The sequence below is a fragment of the Pholis gunnellus genome (genome assembly GCF_910591455.1).
Source record: "Pholis gunnellus genome assembly, chromosome: 16".
In the NCBI taxonomy this organism is placed as follows: Eukaryota; Metazoa; Chordata; class Actinopteri; order Perciformes; family Pholidae; genus Pholis; species Pholis gunnellus.
Genome location: NC_136543.1, coordinates 12,816,099 through 12,831,831, shown reverse-complemented (window position 1 = coordinate 12,831,831; position 15,733 = coordinate 12,816,099). Strand labels below are relative to the sequence as shown.

The 15,733-nt window shown below is 41.2% G+C and overlaps 2 protein-coding genes across 3 annotated transcripts in view; both read right to left on the bottom strand.

The window, feature by feature from the left end:
- The window catches only part of vps50 (VPS50 subunit of EARP/GARPII complex), an 85,064-nt gene extending 83,021 nt beyond the window's left edge, over positions 1–2,043 (bottom strand). Inside the window, exons 1-2 of the mRNA XM_079175645.1 lie at positions 1,903–2,043; positions 1,338–1,406 (exon numbers count right to left, since the gene is read on the bottom strand). Coding sequence (XP_079031771.1) covers positions 1,338–1,406; positions 1,903–1,935 — 102 coding nt within the window. The 5' untranslated portion in view covers positions 1,936–2,043. The remainder of the gene's footprint in view (positions 1–1,337; positions 1,407–1,902) is intronic.
- A 2,187-nt stretch (positions 2,044–4,230) lies between these two features.
- hepacam2 (HEPACAM family member 2) lies at positions 4,231–15,267 on the bottom strand. Of its 2 annotated transcripts, none has more exons than XM_079175988.1 (9): positions 15,155–15,267; positions 10,602–10,958; positions 10,236–10,523; positions 7,688–7,987; positions 6,466–6,591; positions 6,133–6,154; positions 6,006–6,040; positions 5,588–5,676; positions 4,231–5,466 (listed from the first exon to the last, which is right to left on the bottom strand). In XM_079175988.1, exons 1-9 carry the CDS (start codon positions 15,210–15,212, stop codon positions 5,356–5,358), a joined length of 1,386 nt encoding a protein of 461 aa, XP_079032114.1. In that variant the 5' UTR covers positions 15,213–15,267; the 3' UTR covers positions 4,231–5,355. The 2 variants fall into 2 exon arrangements, with proteins under 2 accessions (XP_079032114.1, XP_079032115.1); XM_079175989.1 differs by having other exon boundaries at positions 4,232–5,466; positions 5,588–5,661.
- Positions 15,268–15,733: the final 466 nt, after the last annotated feature.

Below are 15,733 nucleotides of genomic sequence, written 5' to 3'. Positions count from 1 at the left end.
TGAGGTGCATATAATCCCAGTTTTTCTGTCTGCTTAAGACTACGGTGCCTCATCATCACATAAGCCAAACGACGCAGGTGCAATAATCCTAAAAGTCATTCTTGCGGGCCATGATGCCGACACAGGTGAATATTTCAGGCCTACAACCAGCGTGTTTGATGTCTGCATATCCAGTTTGGCCAAATGACCTGTTAGCAATCCCAAAGCCATGCTTCCAATGAGAAGAGACTAATCTTTCCTGCGTGTTCATGCTCTCATTACACCTGGAGAGTAAAATGGCCGCTTATCTTATCTTGAGCTTGACCTGCGTCTTTGGGTGGTTTTCTACAACGACAGACTTGAATGTCGTCTAAAGAAAATGTCAGAACTTCTCTCAGCTTCATCTTTCTCAACTCTCACAGATGAATTGACAGAAAAGCGCACTTCCTTTTAATCTTATCTGTCGCTGCATGTGGGGGTTTTTTTTCAACCGAGGCAGAAAATACTCACAAGGTTACATTCACATTAAGGCCAAACTAGAACAACAATCAAAACAATGTCCACCTGTTAAACGCCCCAGTCTTTCAAAAGGAGAGAGATTGTGGCTGATATCACCCTGCACTGTGAATAATTGGAGTTAGTCGCCTTCCAGACTGTACGCAGCCACGTTAGAAGGTTAGAAGGCAAAGTCAGAAGAGAGCTAGCGGCGCATCGAGGCGTCAGTGAGAAAGTGACTATACGTTACAGAGAGCCACTATAATGAATGTATGCGTCGCTCGGCCTGCTCTTGGCAAATTGAATTTGTACAAGTGGGTAATGACAAATGCTTCCTGTGACTAAGCATGACTGATTGCATTTTAAAACGCTGCCATGCAACAAAAAAAACAACACTAAAATACTATAACAGCAGACCATGTTTCACACTCCTGGTGTTGAGATTGATGTGAAGCGTGTCCTCAAGTGACAGAAATGGGAGCCATCGGTCTCTTTGCATAGAAAACTGTAGGTGGTATTTAACCGATTTACAGGAAGCAATTCAAAGTATATTAATACTGTGCATTGTGAACAACGGTATGTCTGACTCACAAATTATACATCAAGTCTAATTCAAATCTAAAACCATCCTGACACATTTAATCTTATCAGTACTTTCGATGTAACTGCTTCTGAGTTTGACTGGACTTGGCTTCTATTAATAATATGCAGTGTTTTGAAAAGGTATGACATAACAGCAGCCAGGACAGGTAGATCTACCATTTTACTACTTGCTGTGTACTAGCTGTGGTCAACTTGAGAGAGAGATGATGACTTTATCAGGATATACAGCACAAATGCTTCAGCCTTGACATGCAGTTTACCTTGCTCGGGATCCTCAGGTTCTCCACAGGACTGAGGTCTGCCATGCTTTCCTGGGGGCTTTTCAGGCCCTGTCAAAATAAGAGTCACTGTTAAAGACTTCAAAAGCCCCAACACAAGTCAAGTAACCTAAACGGGTTTACACAGTTGGAACCTGTCCCCGTCGAGACACAGCTCGTCATACAGGAACAAGTGGAACCGACGCACAGATTTGTGATAGCGATATGCTCTGTTGTGCAGTGGTGAACCAATGAGTGTAACATGACTGCAGTGCAAGATGAGAACTTCCCTAACCGCCCAGTGTGCACTGTTGTTGTGCTTGTCTTAATGGTAAACTCTTACAACTGGGCCACGGGTATTTCTGTCACTACACCTTAGTTCTCTTAATGTGGGTGAACCCGCTCGTAGCAGTGTAGCCGTTAAATAAGCTGTTGTTACTCGGGCTGAATGTGCCCTTTAATGAGCCACACGATGAGCTGTCAAATTCGCCAGTTAGCCTAGCTAGCTAGCATGCTAGCTACCTGCAGCTGTCAAAGACAACGGTTTTTGTGGCGCCGCTTTGCTCACCTGCCGGGCCATGAGAGACTTGATCTTCTGCATTGTGACTCCAACTTGTGGCAGTTGTACAAATGAATGAACAAAGTTGCAGTTTTTGTTTTGTTGTTAACGATGCGCCTCCATCACTACGAGAGGGAAGCCATAGTTGACCGTCACGTGACCGGTACGGTAGGAACGAGAACGATCCCAGAGCATGCTGGGAAATGTAGTTTTATTCGAGGGAGGCGTGCTAGTGACCGCTGACAGAATCTCACCAGTGTAAAAAATGAAAATATTTGGATTAAATTGAAAGAATATGGTGTTCTGAATAAAAAATAATGAACATTATATACAAAAGTATTGAAAAACATTAATAACATGATACATGTATTGCTGTCTCACACCACTGGATGGTAGTAATTTAACATCACAGAATAGAATATTCGACAGAAAGGTTTATTGTGCCTCCCTGAAAAACGTACTCTACTTCTCTGTTCTCTCAGTTACCTGTAGGTGTCAGGTGAGACATTTTGACATATCACGGAAGGAAAAACACAGCTGTAAAACTAATGATGGCTGTGCGTCCTGCAGTGCATGCTGAGACCCCTGTCACACTGTCATGGCTTGACACTTGAACAGAACAGATTGTTTATGTTGTGCCATGTGTTAGGGTAATGTTCTGTCAAGATGTTGACTTTGAAATAGGCCTATGATTGTTCCACAGGTTATACTGAAATTACCTTGACTGATCTTATTACACAGCTATATATCATTTTCTATTTTCCCAGACAACAGTGGAATGTAACTGACTTAATTTAGCCCATTTCTGTGCTTAAGTAGGCCACAATGTAGAAAAGTATGCAATTAAACTTCTCAACAGTTTAAAGTGGATCGGATTTGATTGTCTTGCACCTGCTACAACATTAAAATGCTGCTGACATGTGAGTGCATCAATTATAATCATCCTATATTATTATATACTGTAATATTGCATGGGACATTGTTCTACATAATCAATATTTATACTTTTTTGAATGCAGTGCTTTTGATGGACTTTATAGCTTCTTTTAACCAAGTTAGGGATATGACTATACTTGAGCACATAAGTACCACAACTGACTGTAGCTTTCGGTATTTGTATACGATATTTAGTTGCTGACATACTGTTATTAAATACATATCATTTGGTCTCAAACAGGTTACGGTTACCATACAATTTATTTCTTTGATCATGTCATCATGTCATGTTATCTATGACCCAATGCCATGAAGCTCTATCTCTGCCAAGTAATTAGACTTTGCTCTGTCTCGTTAAAAGTAATTACAAAAATGGCACATGCAAACCCATTCAGCCTGTTTTGTAAATGCCCCCTTGGGTGTTATTGCAAGCGGCACTTGGTTAAAAGCAGGAAGCATGCAGCAGGCAGCAGGCAGCAGGCACCGTGAGTTCTAGTTCCTGGTTAATGAAGCCTCAGGCTATTTCCCAGTCAAATGAAGGTGAGGTCTCTCTCCTTAGGTGAATTTATTCCACTGTTGTTTGTTAGACAGTCATCCACAGTGTGGCGCCTCCCTTAAAGCATACACTGAGACGGAACAGATGGTAACCCCTACCCGGAGATGCCACCACAAAGACACTGCACACTCAGTTGGTCAGTTCATCAGCTTTAATTAGAGCTTGATTCAATAAAGTGCTTGTTGTTCTGCAGGGGAGCGTCATGAGAAGCATGCTTATGAACCTCATACTGAGCGCTGCAGCACTTTATGACTCAGTCCGAAGTTCAGGTTTATTATCCAGTGAACAAGCAAACTAACATATGTGCAATAATTTGTCTTGTTGACATATATTGTCAATATTCTGAAGTGATAATTTCTCCATAGTTTCGTTTATTTAGTTTCACCTAATAAGTCCATAGTTTTCTTTGGAAACAAACCGCCTAAGGGCCAAATCAATTCTAATGTTTCTATTTTAAGTTTAAAAGTTTCAATGCTGGATCTTCTAGCTTGTGAATTTGGATGTTTTTGTGCTAAAGCATTGGATATAAATTTGAACGGAAGCACTCAGTACATGAGTGACAACACAATATTTTGGGAAAAAGCTGAAAGCAGACTGCTGCTTTTAGGTGGTACATTAAAGGTGGGGAAAATAACAGAAGAGTGAGTGCACAGGAGTCTCTAATAAATTGGAAATAAATTCTGACCTCTATTTTCTAAACAAACACTTTTCTGTCTGGTCTGTGTCTATTTCCTCATCATTCCTCTCCCTCTCTTTTACATACACACAAGCAGAAAAGCAAGCCCACACATTTTTATATACTCGTGACAAGGTGTCAGCAGGAGCAGGTGGAGGGCACTCTGCCACACACTGAATCATCCGTCTGTTGCTGCCTGTCTCCATATCGCGCCAGGTACACAGCATACCAATGCAACTTGGCGGACAGCAACGAGCACTCTGCAGCCATTTCAGAGAACAAATACAACTCAAACACTTAGAGAAGAGAGATCACTGCCAAAGCGTTAGACAAAGACCGACTGTGAAGCAGCAGAACAACTGACATCTTTGCTGGCTTCAGCTATTTGTTAGTTTTCTCAGGATCTGTGATTGAAAAAGTGTTCATTTCAAGCCATTACTGCAATTGCCATTCTATGAAAAAGACATATAAAGAAGTGCAAATATAAATGCAGAAATGGAGGATGCATATTTGAAAATGACCCACAATAGTAAACAGTTATATATTTAATAAAGTACAAAACAAGCATGTGAATGCAAACTGTACAATAATTTAAGAATCGTTCATCCATTTCCTTGTTTCAGCATTTCATTACATCCATGTTGAGCTGAAAAAAATGCTACATTTGTAGAAACAGGGTTAAGTGTTTCTATGGGAATAAATAGATTGGAGAAAAACATAGAAATAGAATAAAGAATCTGGCATGTAATCCATGTACAATATTTACAATTAACCTAAATATATTTCATACAAGAGAACGCATTCATCATAACACTTGTCACAAAACAGACTCTCATTGGCGGGAATAGGAAATTAGAAATATATTATTGAGATGGCAAATAAAACCGTAGTATTTAAAACTAAACATGTTTTGACCACTTTCGGTACCTTAAATGTACCTCATAAGATCATGCTTTAAGACTAACTTGCTCGGTTTAATATGACCTAAAGTTTTGAACAAAAAAAGCAAAACTGTTTCAACTTGTGTTGTACTTTCACATAAAAAAGAAAAGAAAAAAAAACATTTAAGCCATATATGCACTTTCATCTCACAATAATGTCAGCAAAAGTCATTTAAAATCCGTCCCAAACTGTGGACAGTAACAGTGCACGATCAAGTTGTGTACTCGCACAAGCCTCCGTCATCTCTTGTGCAAAAAATGGCCCACCAAAGCCAGAGTTTCAGGCTTTGATAACAGAGAATAAAGCTACTCTTCAAGTGAAATGACTGTAAGTTCCATCTCAGCTCTCCAGCTTACTCCAGCAAACTGTGACTGGGGGTTTCAGGAACATGCCTGATCACATCGTAGATGGTGGTGTGCATATCCTGAACTGACTCGAGGTGAGCCAGAGATCTGCATGATGCCTGCAGGACAGTTGCACGGGCACATTTTAAAAACTGGACACAACCTTCAAACAATAGACAAAGGCTTAAAATCTTGCTGCATTATTACTGAATCCATGTTGATGTAAAACATGTTAAATACCTGTGCTGATTCCATTTTCCCAGGTATGGAGACAAACTCGTAGATGCCAAAGTCTTCCGTTGCATCTTCATGGCCTGTTAATACACAGGCTTCAATGTCAGACCAGTGCATTAGTATCTATTATGAGTCAAGCTTTAATTTAACATGATAAATCATACAGTGTAATGACACCATTAAACTACTTTCCGGTTGGAATCAATGAGACACCCTGACCTTGTTTACTTTACTGCTTAAACTCCTCCTATCTCAAACCAGTTTTATGGGAATGACTTTCAGTTTAATGGAAAAACCGAGTCCTTGTTCATCCCTACAACCACCTCAAAATATGATGTAATATAAATATACGCATATGTAAATATGATGGCATGAGGCATACTCTATAATCAAAGTGTCCAGCAGGTAAAAACAAGCAGCTCACCTGAACGATGTGGTCGTTTCTGCTCTGTAAGTGGTCTGTCAAAAACAGGCAAATAAAGCTGTCAGTTACATAATGACATAAAAAATGCGATTGTGCATATCTGTAATGATTTCATATTCAAGCTTACCTGTTGTAAATGCTCATAAGCACTGTTGATGATGGATAGAAAGAGACAGTGGGAAATCATTATTCACAAACACAGAAGTTACACATTTTTAAATAGTACCTTGCCTTATTCAAATGCAGTAGATATTTTTGCCATGGTTACCTTCGGTTTGACTGACATTTGCAAGTTATTTACATTTATGATTAACCTCAACGTGTAAGAAATCAGTCTAGCAAGCAGTTAGCGTTGTCTCACTCATCTCATCGTTCAGATTTCTAACATGGAACATTTTAAACATGTTGCAGGACTCACTGCTAGAAAACCACCTCAGTGAGCAGCAGAAATTGACATTACCTCTCTTAGGATGGCAGGTTCCCCTGAGGAAGAACAGCAACATACAGCCGATGACGAACAAAGAGCAGACGGTAATGGCTGCCAGAGGAGTTACAGGGCTGCCATCTTGGCTGTGCTTTTCTTTCCCTGCAAACAAATACAGGAGGGACACTGACATTAATGCTCATTGTTAGCCCAAGCTGGCTCTAGGGATGGCAATGTCGGCCCATTGGTGCACCACTGTGGTCTGGACATCAATAACTCAACTACGATTAGTTAGTTGGATTTACATACAATCTTGTTCATGGTTCCCAGAGGATGACTCGTAATGGCTTCACTTTCTAACGCACAAGCGCACAGTCACACTAAACACGTGGTTAACGTCTTGAAATCAAACAAAATCCTCTGCTTAGGTTTAGGTGACAAAACCACTTAGTTCGGTTTAAGAGAAACATCATGGTTGGGCTTTAAATGATTAATTAGAGTAAAACGTAAACACCGAAACATAAGTATGGAAAACACGTCGCAAACACCCCTAGCAAACCTTTAGGAGACAAACACCGGTCTCATGTCTGAAAGTCCTGTTTGTTTCCACCTCACCTCCCTCATGGAGCATGTTTTAGAGCAACAGTGCCTCATACAGCAGCTAGCACAGCTCGTCTTATTAAAAGGTTAGTCATTAGAGGCTTCTTTGGTAATGTTTTGCTGTCACTAAAAAATAGTTGCTGTCACGACATACGTTGACTCACTAAACAGAAATTTTAAATCATAGCCAGTATCGACAGTAGCCATTAGTGAGCCTTTCTCAATATCACCAAGACAACATATCAATGTCGCATTCGGCACACAGAAACTCCACATGCTATAAAACTTAGTCAACAAATACGACAGCTGTTATCCACTGTTTACTTTCCCAGCAACTGAGCTTTAATACAGGCTGCAAACGCTGGAACCTGGCAACAAAGATAAAACGCCCGTTTCATAATCGCATGTATATTTCCGTTATATCCCATAACCTGGTTTCACTTTTTACTTGTCGTGGACACACTGTTAAAGTATTTTATCCACCCACATGTTCCCATAGCTGGCCGTGGTGTTTGTCATTGTCAAGATATATCTCTCATAGCTCATAAACCTCTTCTGTGTTTGGCATGACACAGTGTTTACAGAGTCTTTATCTCAAAGGATTCCCAAAATCTCCCCACGCTCTGCTCTTTCCTGCCATGTTCCACCCTCTACCCACCTGTTCCTAAGCTGGCCACCACCAGAGTGAACTGGGCCTCGTTCTGCTTCTGCGTCACGTTGTTGAAGGCGCGGCAAAGGTACTCTTCTGCCTGGGCCAGTCTATAGGAGCGCACCTCCAGCCGTGGGCCCTCAGTGATGACCTGGGTGGCGTTGCGGCTCTTAGAGATCCAGACGTAGCTGTTGGGTGGGTTGGAGTCAGCCTGGCAGTCAAAGAAGACCAGCTCTCCGGGGTTGATGGTGAACACTTCTCCTGTCCGCAGGCCCTGGCCTGAGTTCACCTCCAGGTTGTAGGGGCCATCTGCAGGGAAACATGACAGTTTGCTGCTGATGTGGTGCGTATTATACAGAATGGTTACTTTTCTATGATAAACAGGGTCATAAGTTCGATCCTCAGTTCTTGGGGGGAAAAGAAAGAGCAGTGCTTGCCCTTGAACACAAACTTGTCACCAAGAAAACAGCTTGGATGAAGAAAAACATGAACACAACTTTACTCATTAATCCATAAATATATCTTGCTACAAATCGATAAGTCGGTATGTGTTATGATAAAATGAAATCTTGTGAAAAGTTTCATTTCATTTTGGGTTTAATTTGGTACATATAAATGGAAATAAATAATGTTATACGATATAATTACAACCAAAATAGATTGATCTTCTTCTCTTTTAAATGGTGCCAACGTCAGTATTTCTGTTATAATTGTGTTAAGATAGACTTCACTGTAACATAACACATTGCAGTTATTTTGCATCAAAAGTGAATCTTTGGGTGACATCAATCAGTTTTAATGTTTTTTACTTGTGTAAGACTGGAAATATGACTTTGAGAAAATCAAAAGTCTTTGTCAGTCATACACTAACATTAGTAAAAACTCTGTAAAAGAAACTGAAAACGCTCAAATTGAAATCTACTTTCTGTAGGATGCTACTGAAAGCTAACACGTACATGCTCTGCCTATGCTAACAGATTATTCTCACACAAATGTTCCACATCCTTTAGGTCCCAGCAACACAGAAACATTAGTTTTGTGAAAATTAAAACGCATTCAAATGATTCCATTGGGGGATTATGTTCTGGGAGCAACTTCAAAGAAACAGCCCAGTTTGTCAGTTTCAGTTTTATCTACCTGCTTTATGGCAGAACAGAGGAGCTCTGTGAGATAAGTCTGCTCCCATGCAAATACCCATAACAGTCACATGTTTTCAGTTATCAGAAAGTAGTCTGATCTCATATACATTTACATATGTCCTACTACAGTGCAAAGAGAGAGAAAAACAACAACAGATGCAGAGTATTGGTATTACAGGAGGTTTGACGCATATACAGGACTGTCTCAGAAAATTAGAATATTGTGATAAAGTTCTTTATTTTGTGTAATGCAATTAAAAAAACAAAAATGTCATGCATTCTGGATTCATTACAAATCAACTGAAATATTGCAAGACTTTTATTCTTTTAATATTGCTGATTATGGCTTACAGCTTAAGTAAACTCAAATATCCTATCTCTAAATATTAGAATATCATGAAAAAGTATACTAGTAGGGTATTCAACTAATCACTTGAATCGTCTAATTAACTCGAAACACCTGCAAGGGTTTCCTGAGCCTTGAAAAACACTCAGCTTGGTTCAGTAAACTAAATCACACGTATGGGGATTATCACAATATTCTAATTTTCTGAGACAGTCCTGTACATCCTACAATCAAATGTTTTTGAAAAATAATTCTATGACATAATTGTAAATGAACTCTACTGAACTCCTTCTGACCATGTAATGTTAATAAATCTGGTTCCAGTGTGTCAAATTAAAAATACTTACACTACCGTTCAAAAGTTTGGGGTCACCCAGACAATTTCGTGTCAATTTTCAGTTTCTTCGCAATTTCTCGCATTGAATAGCCTTCATTTCTAAGAACAACAATAGACTGGCGAGTTTCACATGAAAGTTCTCTTTTTCTGGCCATGTTGAGAGTATAATCGAACCCACAAATGTGATGCTCCAGATACACCTATGTAGATATTTCATTAAAAACCAGACGTTTCCACCTAGAATAGTCATTAACCACATTAACAATGTATAGAGTGTATTTCTGATTAATTTAATGTTATCTTCATTGAAAGAAACAGTGCTTTTCTTTGAGAAATAAGGACATTTCTAAGTGACCCCAAACTTTTGAACGGTAGTGTATAGGTGCAGTAAATCACACCTGTTGACTTATTTGTCTGCATAGTTGTCTTTTGCAGGTTCTGATTCCAGTCCCTGTGATATTGGCGAGACTTCATTTTGCTGTAAACTATCATTGCTGGTGTTCATAGCAGCTACTTTCACAGTAAAAAAGTGATCAAAGTGTTTATGAGTTTAAGAAGCTGCTGGCTATGAGATGTCAACTTTTATCTCCTTATATTGTGAAAGAAAAGAAAAAAGAAAATGAACCCAATTGCAATTCTCTGGGGACTAGTTGGGAACTACATTTTCAGTTTCAGGTGGTCTTGGTGCCGGGACAGACAAGTAGAAGGAAAAGGAGAATACAGATGGATACTCACAATAGACGTTGAGTTCCGCTGCCATGCTGTGTCGCCTCTGGCTGACAGCGTTGCTGGCCAAACAGTGGTAAATTCCCTTGTCCTCTTTCCTCACAGGACTGATTAACAATGTAGAGTTGTCTTGGGAGAAGTGGTATCTGTCGCTGAGACCTAGTGCGACGTTGTCCCGTAGCCACTGGAACACCACTCTTGTTCCCCTCTCCACAGAACAAGTCCAGGTTACGTTGGCCTTGTCCTCAACAACCGCATATGACGGGTTCTTCTCAATGACTGGAGTGGACACAGGGACTATGGAATAGACAAAGAAGTTAGGCCTGAGTCCATAGATGACATCCAACTGATGACATGTGATAGGCAGACACTCACCGTCCACTGTTACGCGCACAGTTCTCTCCTCCTTAACCTGCCCTATCTTGTTATGAAAATCTATGTTGAGTTTCAGGTGGTAATCCCCCTCATCGTCCTGGTTCACTTTCCGGATTAGCAAAGACACATTGGGTTCTCTAAAGAGGAGGTGGTTGCGGTACATCATGTCAGTGATTGTGGTCTCTTTGGTAAACGTCACCAACGTGGTTCTGATGCCGCTCGGCCTGGTGTGGGACCAAGTTCCCTGGATCTCAACATCATCCAGCGGGAAGCGAGTCTCAACGGACAGGAGCACAGACGTCCCTTCAATACCATGATGGATCGATGAAGGGACGTGGATGTACTCAGAGCTGACGTCTGAGTCGGTTAAGTTGGCAGGGAAAAGAAGAGGAAGGAAACAAAATTAATTATTGAATTATTCTTAAGTGATTAAACCTGCAATAATTGGCTTTTTGGACACTTTTTGCTGACATATTCATAACGTTGGTATGGCTAATGTTGCCTATTTACACATCCAGCCGATACTTCCACCAACTTCTTAGGGAGAGTCCGACTCTTTAGCTGCTAAATGCTCCACTATGTACACCAGCCAGTCGCTAACTTTAGTCTCTCTCCCTAAGGAGTACAGTCCGTTTTTATTGTTTTTTCCACTGAAAACAGCTGCCAAGAGAGCGCGAGAGTGAATCAAAACCAGGAAGTAAACCAAAACAATTAGCTGAAAGATGCTAAAACGCTCTGTAGAGAGAGACTGAAAAGGTGGGTTTGTCACTACGAGAGATAAGATAAGATCAAATAAATTAAAATAATCCTTTATTAGTACCGCAGTGGGGACATTTACAGGATTACAGCAGCATAGTGGATAGTGCAAACAAGATACATAGTAAAAAATTATAAAATATTAACTAAGTAAAAAAGTAAAAAGAAATCCACAATAACTCAAATATAACTATAACTAAAAACAAAAAATATGATGTATACAATAATTGTTGTATTGCACTGTGTATTTATAGTGCACAGATTTTTAGTGTTGGGTGGTCTACTGGGAGCAGAGCTGGTTGTGCAGCCTGACAGCAGCAGGAAGGAAGGACCTGCGGTACCTCTCCCTCACACACCGGGGGCGAATCAGCCGGTGGCTGAAGGAGCTGCACAGAGCTGCCAGGGCGTCCCCGCATGGGGTGGGAGGTGTTGTTGTCCATCAGGGATGATAGCTTAGCCATCCTCCTCCTCCTGTCTCCCACCACTTCCACCGTAATCCAGTGGACACCCCAGCACACTGCTGGCCTTCTTGATGAGTTTGTTTAGTCTGTTCCTGTCAGCTGTCGAGATGCTGCTGCCCCGGCAGACCACTCCATAAAAGATGGCTAATGCCACCACAGAGTGGAAGAAGGTCCTGAAGATGCTCCCTGCACTCCAAAAGACCTCAGTCTCCTCAGCAGATAGAGTCCGCTCTGACCCTTTTTGTAAAGTGCATGTGTGTGGTCAGTCCAGTACAGTTTATTGTTCAAGTGAACACCCAGGTACTTATACGATCTCACGATCTCAATGTCCATTTCCTGGATGTTCACTGGTACCGGAGGAGAGTGTTTACCCCGGCGGAAGTCCACCACCAGCTCTTTGGTTTTACCAGAGAGATCCCTTTCACATTACACGTAGTTATTTTGTCTATTGTTTGTATAAATGTATTGATTAATGCAGCATAGGGCTGTCACAATATCCGATTTTCATTACATGATTATTGTGGCCAAAATAATTCATGATAAAGACATTATCGCAATATTTATTAAAAGATTTGAAAAATAATCATTATTATGTTATCAGTGAAATTCATCTTTAACTTTGTTTATTTGCGTTTATTTGCGTTTTGTCTCTTTGTTGGCAAATTAATTACACTCAAAATATGAGTGAAGGGAGGTCTGTAAAAATTACTGTATATATGAAATTATTAAAAAAGAGCTGGACTATTTACACACTATTATCGTATGTGTATTATTGACATGATATCAATGCCAGTATATCTTGATGGCCCTAATACAGACTGTATGCTAATATACTGGTCTAGTCAGGTACACCACCTCACAAACAAAAACAACAGACTTATACAAGGTCACCGCTTTGTACATATTGTATGAGAGCAATCCTAACACATGTAAAAATCCATTCAATCTGGATTCAAACATATTGCACATCAAACTGTTGTAGTCCAAATTAAGAAATATGCCATAGGCCTATCGTGAATTACAGTATACCAATATTGAATAACATTGATAACATTGATAACATAGCAAAACATATTTTCCTTTCAAGTTGAACCCCTTTCACTTGTGTCTGACTAATCTCATAATCTATATCCTTGTCTTCAAATTGTCCAGGTCCTGAAACTGCAGTGAGGTAATATTGACCCAGCTCACTACAGATTGTCATTGTAGTCAGACAAGGATGAGGTTTGTCTCTGTGATGTCGACTCGCTAAACAAACACTTGGGCTGTCTGAAGTAACTAACTTGACAGCCGTTGATCTATTGCACCAGGCTGTCTGTTCTGGCTATAGTTGCCGGGGCGGTTAATGTGCTGGCAACCAGCTCGAAACAACTTGGAACAAAAACACCAAGAATAGGAAGAGATGTGTCTGTTTTTCAGCAGCTGTTGTCCTTTCAACTGGAAGTTTTACCTGTCATATTAAAACCCTTACTCGGTACGGCTGAAATTCTCTAACTTTCTCCTATCTTCCATACATGACATTTCAAGGATCATTAACATCAGATCAGAGATAGGACCCGAGGGTTTCATTTGATAGAATTGTTTTGACGACTTCAAGCTTCACTTTCTGGGTTTTGCCTTTTGACAGTTTGAAGATACAAAGTGAGCGACTGAGTTTGGATGCCAGGTTGAGATAAGCGGCAGCATGTGAGTAGGCAGTTACTGTGAAGCAAACTCACTAAAAACCTCTCACTTCTCTCTAACTTGTGTCCCTTTGTCTCACTTCTGGCTATCCTGTCTTTCTCAGTTGCAGCATTAAAGGACTTTGGGGAGGTGGATAATATTCATGAGAGACTGTTCATTTGCTCTATGATTTCACAAAATGTAGGTGTTTTACGTCTTGTGCCGTAAAATCTTGAATGAAACTAGTGGAAAACTCAGAAAAGGGATTTTCGTTCTCACCTTCTAACCATATTTTCCCTCCCATCTCTACCCTCTACCCTCTAATCTCTTTTTTTCTTTGTCACCCACCCCTCTTCCCTCCCCTCTGACCCGGCACACTCCTGCCACCCCCCCTGGAGACATCCAGCTGGTGTCAGCCTGGTCTCTGGTGACTGCTGCCCATCATGCTCATCACAATAGATTCACTGTGTGTCTGGTGTCGCGTCCTAAATAATGCAGACGCCCCATCGACATGTTCCACTCTTACAGGCCTGCGGGCCAGTTAATGTGTGTGTGTGTGTGTGTGTGTTTGTGTGTGTGTGTTTGTGTTGTCAGTGGCAGGAGTGTGCCTGTGTTTACACCAGCTGAGATCTGGCGAAAAGGCAGAATGAGGAGGAGTGTGGCGAGCCCGCTGCTTCGCTGTTGTCCCCAAACAACACGGATATTGTTGTGGTGATACCAAGGAGATTACTGTGACAATGGCTGAGAGGATATCTTCATTTAGTCCACACACACACACACACACACACACATTCAAGCAACTATTGTGTGGAGACCCACAAGCACCTGCCTCTTATCACCCTCACACACATATCCGAGTTGTTTGGACACTAAATAAAGTCTCCCGGTGCATGTCAAAACGCCATCAATCGCCTGTCGTCTTTCAGATAAGACAAATAGGGCTCCTCAAGGAGGGCTGATGATACAAGCATCAAAGTGAGTCCATGTTTCAGGGACTTTTTTTTTTAGAGTCATCGGGTCATGTGGGGAATGCTGGTACATGTTTGTTATCACTGATTCACAGAGCTGTGGCATCGGTCACTTCTTCTTTCCACTAACACCCTCCTTCCTCTTTCCCGTCATGTCAAGTTCCTTGTATGTTCAACATACCATGGCAATAAACGGTTCTGATTCTGATTCTGATTCTGATTCTTATGTCTTCACTTACAGCAGACGACCAAAGAAAAGCTAATTCTGTCAAGTCACACAGTGATGATTATGGAGAGGACATGCAAAACAAGCCAAAATAGACTCCAGAAGGAAAGCGTTAAAGACTCAAACTTTGACATTGAAAAGGGCTAAAAAAGATAAAGGTATACTTGAGTGTTTTTTCCCAAAATGTTACAATATTAGGATGCCAAGTTAAAATATACGATTGTCCTTGAATTTGCTTCACCACTTTTACATTTTGCAACCCAGTTTCATTACTGCTTCTCTGTCCTGAACCCTCTAAATACAAAAGGATTTCACAAGTTAACACTTTGTAACTGCGCACCACAGAAAACTTCCTCAACTCACCCTCAGTTTTACCCTGCCAACCACGCAAACACAGCAACCCCAGTAACTGCTATAGCTGCACCAACGCAACGCGGACAACTCAAGCAAAACATGCCTCCACGGCAACTGAACGCTCACCTGTTAGGGTGAAGAGAACAGAGCAGACATAAAGCGCTGTTCTTCCTCTGGCCTCCATGGCATCTTATTCTCTAGGGATATGTGGGACTTCTGACAGGCAGGCAGGCAGGGAGTGAGGGATGTAGGAAGGAGGAGAAGAGTGGATGAGAAAGAGATGGCGGAGGAGGAGGAGGAGGAAGAGGAGGAGGAGAGAAATGTGACTGGTTGTGGTCATAACATTTGCCAGGGAAATAAGAGGAGCTAGCTTTAGCCTGCATGCAGCCAGGCCCCTCCCATGAGACACCAGGAGGAAGAAGAGGTCCACCTGGCAGAGAGGCAGCACAGCATGGTCCTCTCTCTGTCTCTCACACACACACACACACACACACACACACACACAGCTGCCCTAAGGCGGCTGGGGGTTTCTCTCCGTCAACTGTAAAAGGATAGTTGAGTCTTTACATTATAATACACCAGCAGTTTGCTGCTTTAGTCCCTGAGGCTGTGAAACAAAGAAAAAGCAGGCAGACAGAGAGATTTTAACCGCTCCTGTCACTCCGTTTGGTTAAGTTACAGAGCCTTCGGTGAACACAACGGTCA